Raw genomic sequence first — 10141 nt, 5'->3', positions numbered from 1 at the left:
TAGATGAATCTCTCTTTTCTAATAAAACATTTTAATTTTAATACAAGCATTATAATGGCGTTAAAATATTTCTGTGGAATCTGACTAGGATATTATTAGTCATGAACTTCTTTATTCCTCCCTAATTTATTGCTTTTCATTGTTTCAACCAAAAATATGTTGTCAAATGTAGAATATCTTAAAAAAAAAAAAAAGTATTCTACCATGAGACACTTGTTTAAAGCTCTAAGGAATTTCGAACCCGGCCTTAAGATTGTTCTACTGCGAAGTGAGCACTAAACTCTACCCCGCCCATTTTACTGTACTAGGGATCTCATCTTACATATACCATTCATTCCTAAGTACACTTAGAACGCTGTTTGACATAATTCAGCTGCAGAGATGAATAACCAAGGAGTAACCTATGCAGAACTGAAGGTAGCGAAGAACTCAAAGAGGCAGCAAATAAAACCTAAGGGCACTAAAAGTTCCATTTCAATAACTGAGCAGGAAATAACCTATGCAGAATTAAATCTTCAAAATGCTTCTCAGAATCTTCGAGGGAATGACAAGAACTACCACTGCAAAGGTAAAACATTTAATAGTCATATGATGGAACTGTTCTAGGATATGCAGTTGGGGTACAGAGGTTGGAGAAAGAGTAGTAGATAAGCTCACATATTTTTCATTTTGAGGAACAGAACTTAAAGTTGGATATGGTATTCTACTGTGAAATTGGAGGACTACTTTTATTCTGGCATTGCTGTAATTTGTAGTCTTTGATCAACAATTCATGAAGCGTTATATATGCTGAAAATGCAATGGTATATTCTGAAAGAAAGATTGTAGTGGTAGAAATGGGCTTGGGTTCCAAGTTTATATATATAACTCCCTGTTTATGTGGGTTCCTTTGTTTGTAAACTTTCTAAACAACTGTCACCATCACTCTATTCTCAGTGTTTCCTTTTCTTTCCCTGCAGATTTACCATCACCTCCAGAGAAGCTCATTGCTGGGGTTCTGGGAATCATCTGCCTTGTTTTGATGTCCAGTGTGGTAACAATGATAGTTTTTACTCCCTGTAAGTAGATTTTTGAAAAATTGTAAGGGAACTTTACACTTTAATGATGGTCAGTGCCTCTAAACACTTCATAATATTATGGAATGGGCCTCTCATTAAAATGTATGCATTTAGACTAAATGTGGAATGGTTATTCTGTATTTGTCAAAAGTATACAACACAATAATTACAGAGAGTATGTATATGTATATTCTGATTTCATAACTCAAAAGCATGCTTTAGGAGATTGAAAGATCTTATTGAGAAATACAAATTAATTCTTGAGATTGGTTAAAACAAATACTATAAGAGGTGGTGATCTGTTCTTTAGGCTTTTGAAATATTTTTTCAACCAAATCTTCATTACTTAATTTTTCTTGGTAAAATCAATTTTATTCCAGATTATTCTAATCCTAAGCAATAAACCAAATTTGAACTCAGAAACTACAATCATTATGATTTATTTAGATCAATATTAACTTTTATAATGATTAATTTTGTAGCTACTGTAATACAGGAGCAGAATAACTCCTCTCCGATAAAAAGGCTCCAGAAAGGTACATAATGATTTTCAAAGTTCTGATATAAATACAGTTTGTATTTTGTCTCTATCTTAGGCTAGTGAAAATAAGAATAGATTTTGGGGTAGAACATAAATTACAAAATCGGGCAACAAATATTCATAAATAATGATTATAGGAGAGGCTTTCTCCCTATGCAACAATACGATCACCATACCCACTGTTGACACTTGGCTCAAATTTCCTCCCTCTGTAATAAGATAAGAGACAAATAATTTTGCTATTCTAAAGCAGAGGTTTAATTTCTTGATTTTCAGGCCATGTAAAGAGTGGCTATTTCTGTGTGTTTGCTTTATATGGAGACATAAACTGGGGGGTGAGAGATTGACTCTTCTCTGTGAATGTATGAGTGTGGTTTGTTTTATATGCACCAGCCTTGAGGGTGCATAGATGTGTTTTATATATATACACACGTATATATTTATACCCATGCATATATGGAAGTTAATTTTCATTTTTTTAAATTCAAATTGTTTTTGGATAATAATTCACAATCTTTCTTCAGAATGTCATTCTGGTCAATGTCCAAAAGAGTGGTTTACATATTCCAACAATTGCTATTATACTCATTTTGAAAAAAAAACATGGAATGAGAGTGTGATGGCCTGTGCTACTGAGAATTCTACTCTGCTTTATATAGATAATGAAGAAGAAATGGTAAGATATTAAATGTTGCAAACACTTTGTTAAAGGCTTGATTCAGTCAATATTATATTTGTTAGGATTCACTTGTGTTTTTGTACATATTTGTAGTTTGTTTAAGGCCTGTTAATGTCCCATTAAACAACGGAATACAACTTTATGATATTCTATTTATATTTTTATACCATTAATACACGTTTGATAATTTCCAGTTCTTGCTTTTCATAAAAAAAATGTTTCTACAAATGCTATTATTTTCTAAAATAAACTGTGCTATTTAATTTTACAATATATAAAGGAAAATAAACACACCATAATTTTGCATATTGATCACAAAATGTATAGAACCATGTAATTGCATATCAGATCATGGAACAGAAGTTTCCACTTCACAGCAGCCCCATTCCTCTGTATTCTCTCATCACTTCTCCACCCTCCTTGTATACCCACTGTCCTGACTTTTGATATTATAGAATCTCTTTGCTTGTTTTTGAACTTCATATACAGGGAATCATAGAGTACGCATTTTTCTTCCTGTCTCCTCTTACCCCCATATGCTATTTTTGCAGTTCATTCATATTATTGCATTTATGTGTAGTTTGTAAATTTCCACTGCTCATTATGTAAATATAACATTTAAAATCCAATCTATCCAATGTCTCTGGGTAGAGATGGAGTCTTATGCCCTCAGGGATAAAGAGGCTTCCTGGGTTCAGTACTTTTAGTCATGGGATCCCCTTTGTTAGTCCCACCTCCACCCCTACTCCCCAACTCTGGTATCTCTCGGTGGGGGGGAGGAGAAGCACTTCCTCTGGCTGCTGTTGCCCACAGGATTCCCCTCAACACCGAGGAGGAATGGCTAGGCTGGGTGTTGGGAAGCAGCAGGCCTAGGTCACTTTCTTCGGTTGGGTGGCAGATATAAGATGCCCCTAATAGTTGTTCCTTAACCCCAGGGTCGCAAACCATTTCACCTTTCTCTTTTCACCTTTCAGAGTTCTCCTTGACTTGTGTCTTTCATTAGTTCCCGTGTTTACAGTTGTACTTAGCAGGGCGCAGCTGAGAGAAATGAGTCTCTGACTCCTTGTCTGGTCCATTTGATTCCAGCAACACAGAAACAGAGTGATTGGGGGTTGATCTAGTCAAAGAATGGTGTGAGGCCCAGGAAACCAAATCTTTGGCTTTCATGTCACTTATTTTCTCAATTTCATTCCCTTAATTTCCTTCTAAAACCGAAACTCTGAGAAACATAGTAGAGAAATCCATTAATATAGTCACAGTATCCTGAGAAATGGATGTCACAGAATCTAAAAACTCATTTAAAGCCTTGCTATATTAGTTTTGACAACATGGGTAACAATTGAATTACATGAATCAGAATTTTCCTTATTAACCTAAGAAAAACAGTGAAACTGCTAAGCATAACTGTTTGAGTTAATTTTACATCAAAAGTACAGACCTTGGTTAATGTTTTTGGCAATATTAAAACTTTCAACTTTAATATATTTTTAGTGTTAGATGAGACTCTAACACTCTCATTTCGTTCAGAAAACTAAGGATCCTATGAAAGAACACACTACTTGCCTTTGAAAAATTAATAAAAAGCTTTCATAACGACTATTTAAGTGAAAATTCTTTATTTTTGGCTAGAAATTCCTGAGGTCCCTATCAATTATATCATGGATTTCAGTCTTTCGTAAAGGCCGTGGTCATGAATGGATGTGGCTAAATGGTTCAACTTCCAAACTACGGTAAGTTTTTAAAAGTAATACTGTATAGAGGAGGAAAAGATTAAAAATAAAAATTTTAAGAATAATATTAAAACATTTGTTTTAGTTGAATTATAGAAAGATGAAGGAAGATGTTGAAAGTTAATAAAATGTTGATATAATTATTAAAGAATGGGCTACTCAGTAGCCCATTTCCCTAATAACAAGCTTTTACTAAAATTATAAGGGGCTTCCCTGGTGGCGCAGTGGTTGAGAGTCTGCCTGCCAATGCAGGCAATATGGGTTTGAACCCTGGCCCGGGAAGATCCCACATGCCGTGGAGCAACTAGGCCCGTGAGCCACAACTACTGAGCCTGTGCGTCTGGAGCCTGTGCTCCGCAACAAGAGAGGCCGCGATAGTGAGAGGCCCGCGCACCGCGATGAAGAGTGGCCCCTGCTTGCCACAACTAGAGAAAGCCCTCGCACAGAAACGAAGACCCAACACAGCCAAAAATAAAATAAATAAATAAATTTAAAAAACACACACACACAAAAAAACTCAGGGCGCTTTGTCGGTCGTTCACAGACCTGTGCAGAGTGGTGAAAAATTTGAAAAAAGAAAAATTATATTAAAAAATCATTACCCATTTTCAAAATATCTTTTATGACAGTGACATGGAAAATGCTATTGTTTCATGAGTTGTCCTCATATAACAGGGCTGTGCCTTGTTTTCCATTACAGTATAACAGACTCATCACCTGATAAACGTAACTGTGCTCTGCTATATTCAGATGGCATTAAATCCGACAGTTGTGAGCTCCCACATACATATAATTGCAAGCATCAGCTTGAGAAAACGTGAGTTTGGATGCTGTTGAGTAACTTTACCTTTTATGAAATGGAAATAATATTATGATTGTATAAATTTTAAAATGAATTATATTGAAATATAATATGCACACCAAAAAGTATAGATATCATTACTTTTGTGTCTGGCTTTTTTTACTCTACGTTATTTTTATGGCCTTCAACCTTTGTAAAAGATCGCATGTTTTATGAGTCCATTTATATGAAATATCCAGAAGAGGGAAACCTATTCTAGAGGCAGAGAGTGGATTGATGGTTACCAAGGGCTAAGCAGAGGTAGGATTGGAAAATGACTGCTAATGGTTACTATGTTTCTTCTGGGGGTGATGAAAGCGTTTGTCTAGAGTTTGTTAGTGTTGATGGTTGTAAACTCTGTGAATATACTAAAGAAAAAAAATCACTGATTTATACACTTCAAGTGGATAAATTTTATGCCATGTAAATTATACCTCAATAAAGCTGTTTTAAAAAAAAATCCTGGAATTATGTTTGGGATTGCATTTAATCTTCAAAGTAATTTGTAAAGATAGTCATCTTTACAATATTGGCTCTTCCAGTCAATATCATGCTTTATCTCTCTATGAATTAGGTTTTCTTTAAATTCTTCCTATTATATTTTGTATTTTTCTATATTGAGTTCTTAAAGATACATGGGTATTTCACTCTCATGCTTTAGTAAATGACATCCTTATTTGAAAATTTTTAGTAAGTTTTGCTGCTGTAAACAGTAATACAATGAGGTTTACATGTTGGTCTTATAGCCAATGATTTCTCTGACTTTATGTATTAATTCTGTCATTTCAAATATATAGTCTTCTGGATTTTTATATAACAGCTATTGCATTTGTAAATAATCACACTTTATTTCTTCTTTCCAGATGCAATTTTTTTCTTGACTTATTTTTATAGGCTAAGATTTTATTTCCAATGTTGAATAGAAGGTACAGTAAAGGTTCTATATGTATCCTTTTCTATTTTTGAGGAAAAGGTTTCAATATTTCATCAATATGAGGTTTGTCTTAAGGTTTCTTTCATCATAAGTTTCTCATATGAAAACAGTTCCATAATATTCTCATTTTTCAAACAAATTTTATAATCAATTGATGTTACATTTGTATTATTTTTCCATCAGTTGGAATGATAAATGTTTTCTCTGTATAATGATTATGAAGTAAATTACCTTTATTTCTTTCATATGTTAAACAAATCTTGCATTTTGAAGTAAAATCACAGTGATCATGTGTTGTTCTTTTTAAAAAAATCAATGCATATATTATATCTAGGTCAAGCTAGATAAAGTTTTTCTTTATCTGTGTTCCCAAAGAGATTTGACTGAGTTTTCATTTACGTTATGTACTTGACAAGTTGTTACCAAGGCTATTATTAGGAAGTATTTCCTTTTCTTTTACGTGGACCTTTGTGAAAGAGTACTGCTACGTTTTCAAGTGTTATTATTCACTACCAATGCCATCTGAGCTTCTAGAACTTTTTTGTGGGATGGTTTATATAACTAACTCAATTTCTTTACAATATGTGTTAGGTTTACTATTTGTCAGGTTTCTATTTGCTGTGCTGCATTTTGATAATTTGCATTTTAGGATTTTTCTATTTTATATAGATACTAAAATGTTTTCATAATATTGCTTTTTTATCTGTTTGATATCTGTAAAAACCACATGGTATCCCCATATTTATTATAGGCATAAAAGACTTGTTTCTTCTCAAATTTTTTTTTTTTTTGGCCACACCGCATGGCTTGTGGGATCTTAGTTCCCTGACCAGGGAATGAACCCGGGGCCTCGGCAGTGAGAGTGCGGTGTCCTAACCACTGAACCGTCAGGGATTCCCTCTCCTCACCTTTTTTTCAGCAGTCTTTTATCAATTTTATTAAATGTTTTCAATGAGAATACATTTGGCCTTGTTGTTCCTCTCTATTGTAATTTTGTTCTTTGTCTTGATTTTGTACTATTTATTGTTTTCTTCCTTCTACTTCATTTGGTTTTAATTTCACCTAAATTTAGCTTTTCCATTTTTAGTTTCTTGTGATGCATGCTTGGATTTCTGCTTTGTTTGTTTTATTTAGTTTGTAAGGTAAGCATTTAAGGCAATCAGTACTTCACAAGACAGACATTTGGTTTTATATTTTCCTTGTAATTCTTATAAAAATTTTGAATGTTCATTGTGGTCATTTCTATGGTCCATCTGTTACTTAGACATTTATTACTGAATTTAACACCATATAAGGATTTTCAAATTTTTGGTAATTCTGCATATAGTAAAGAGCATTCTATTTGGTTAGAGAATTTTCTGTGAAGCTAGAAATATTCTACATCTTTGTTAAAAGTGGCTGGTGTGAATGAGAAAACAATATTAAAATATTATTTTTTTAACTAATTAAAATTAAATTTGAATACCCACATTTCAAGTGCCCACTTGCCAAACTTGGCTAGCAGCTACTGCAGTGACACCACTTCTATATTTTTATATGAATATGCTTGGAAATATGATTTATAGTGTATTTTTTGAAAATTTCTATGTAAAAAAATATGAATAGTCCATACTAGTATATAGTATGTGTTCTACATATATGTATTGATTAGTTGTCTAGTTTAAATCTTTCTTTAGCCTTACTGATATCTGCTTGTTTGTAAGCAGTGAGAGAGAATTGTTTAAATCTCTATTTGTAATAGTTCACTTTTTTCAAACTTATGTTGAACTTGTATTATTAAGTACATAAAGATTTTTTTAAAAACATTGCTAATAGTTTAGATACTCTATCATTATGAAACATGCTTCATCATTTCCAACACAGTTCTTGCCTTCTATTATAACAGTATACTAACTATAGCAATTTTCTACTGGCTTATGTTGCATGGTATATTTTTCATCTTTTTACTTTCCTCTTTCTTTAGGCTTTTGTTAAAGGAGTTTCTCATTAAGATGGTGAACAGTTATTTTAAATATAAATATTCTTAGAATTTAAATTGGAAGTTACTCTATTTATATTTAACATAATTTTTAAATTATTATAAGATATATTTACATATATTATTTATACATAAGTATGTATAGTATGTATATATAATTAAGTATAATATAGTTATCCTTAATCAGAGATGAATGCTACCATTTCTTTGAACTCCACTTTTTTTGTTTTTTTCTTTTTATCTTTCACAATAACTATTTTAACTGTCCTCTGTAAGAGGTTGTCAGTTTAATATGTTTCAAATATTATGTTATTAGTGCCCCACATTTTACAGCATAAATTCTTAACTCATTAAAGTGTAACAAATTAGTACCTTTACCCTCTCTCGAAAAGTGAAAAGACATAACTACCTTCTACCTTTATTTACTGCTTATGCTGTATTTGCTCCCTTGAATTCAAATACAAATATATATTTTAAAATTTGAAACTTTATTGTTAACACTTTGTCGACTCAATATCCATTTAAATATATCCACATAATTTTTTCAACTCTTCTTTCCCTTCTGCATATCCAGGTTTTCACCTAGAATAAGGGTTTCATTTTTTTTTATACATCTTTATTGGAGTATAATTGCTTCACAATGCTGTGTTAGTTTTGTTGTACAACAAAGCAAATCAGCCATATGCATACATATATCCCCATATCCCCGCCCTCTAGAGCCTCCCTCCCACCCTCCCTATCCCACCCCTCTAGGTCGTCGCAAAACACGGAGCTGACCTTCCTGTGTTACACAGCTATTTCCCACTAGCTATTTTACATTTGGTAGTGTATATATGTCAATACTTCTCTCACTTCGCCCCAGCTTCCCCTCCCAACCCTGTGTCCTCAAGTCCATTCTCTATGTCTGTGTCTTTATTCCTGGCCCACCACTAGGTTCATCATTACCATTTTTAAAAAAATTCCATATATATGTGTTAGCATACAGTATTTGTTTTTCTCTTTCTGACTTAGTTCATTCTGTATGAAAGACTCTAGGTCCATCCACCTCCTACAAATAACTCAATTTCGTTTCTTTTTATGGCTGAGTAATATTCCATTGTATATGTATGCAACGTATTCTTTATTCATTCATCTGTCAATGGACACGTAGGTTGCTTCCATGTCCTGGCTATTGTAAATAGTGCTTCAATGAACATTGTGGTACATGTGTCTTTTTTTTTTTTTTTTTTTAAGAATTTCATTTTTATTTATTTATTTATGGCTGTGTTGGGTCTTTGTTTCTGTGCGAGGGCTTTCTCTAGTTGCAGCAAGCGGGGGCCACTATTCATTGTGGTGCGCGGGCCTCTCACTATCGCGGCCTCTCTTGTTGTGGAGCACAGGCTCCAGACGTGCAGGCTCAGCAATTGTGGCACACAGGCTTTGTTGCTCTGCGACATGTGAGGTCTTCCCAGACCAGGGCTCGAACCCATGTCCCCTGCATTGGCAGGCAGATTCTCAACCACTGCGCCACCAGGGAAACCCCCATGTGTCTTTCTGAATTATGGTTTTCTCAGGGTATATGCCCAGTATTGGGATTGCTGGGTCATATGGTAGTTCTATTTTTAGTATTTTTTAAAAATAAATTTATTTATTTATTTATTTTTGGCTGCTTTGGGTCTTTGTTGCTGCACGTGGGCTTTCTCTAGTTGCAGCGAGTGGGGGCTATTCTTTGTTGCAGTGTGTGGGCTTCTCACTGCGGTGGCTTCTCTTATTGTGCAGCATGGGCTCTAGGCATGCAAGCTTCAGTTGTTGTGGCATGCGGGCTCAGTAGTTGTGGTTCACGGGCTCTAGAGCGCAGGCTCAATAGTTGCGGTGCATGGGCTTAGTTGCTCCACGCCATGTGGGATCTTCCCGGACCAGGGCTTGAACCTGTGTCGCCTACATTGGCAGGTGGATTCTTAACCACTGTGCCACCAGGGAAGTCCTTATTTTTAGTTTTTTAAGGAACCTCCATACCGTTCTCCATAGTGATTTTATCAATTTACATTCTCACTAACAGTGCAAGAGGGTTCCCTTTTCACCACACCCTCTCCAACATTTATTGTTTCTAGGTTTTTTGATAATGGCCATTCTGACTGGTGTGAGGTGATATCTCATTGTAGTTTTGATTTACATTTCTCTAATAATTAGTGATGTTGAGCATGTTTTCATGTGCCTCTGGGCCATCTGTATGTCTTCTTTGGTGAAATGTCTATTTAGGTCTTCCACCCATTTTTGAATTGGGTTGTTATTTTCTCCCATTCTGTGGGTTGTCTTTTTGTCTTGTTTATGGTTTCCTTTGCTGTGCAAAAGCTCTTAAGTTTAGTTAGGTCCCATTTGTTTATTTTTGTTTTTATTTCCA

At 34.3% G+C, this 10141-nt stretch overlaps 1 protein-coding gene across 1 annotated transcript; it reads left to right on the top strand.

The window, feature by feature from the left end:
* The first annotated feature begins 381 nt into the window (after positions 1–381).
* Positions 382–4829, top strand: LOC132372407 (NKG2-A/NKG2-B type II integral membrane protein-like). Its single transcript, XM_059934482.1, is given in 7 exon segments — positions 382–568; positions 960–1054; positions 1056–1080; positions 1541–1594; positions 2124–2275; positions 3908–4008; positions 4709–4829. Coding segments are annotated over 7 exon segments (735 nt in total).
* Positions 4830–10141: the final 5312 nt, after the last annotated feature.

Source organism: Balaenoptera ricei, chromosome 10 (assembly GCF_028023285.1).
Source record: "Balaenoptera ricei isolate mBalRic1 chromosome 10, mBalRic1.hap2, whole genome shotgun sequence".
NCBI lineage: Eukaryota > Metazoa > Chordata > Mammalia > Artiodactyla > Balaenopteridae > Balaenoptera > Balaenoptera ricei.
The sequence above is the reverse complement of the archived record's forward strand: the minus strand, read 5'-3'. Positions and strand labels throughout refer to the sequence as shown.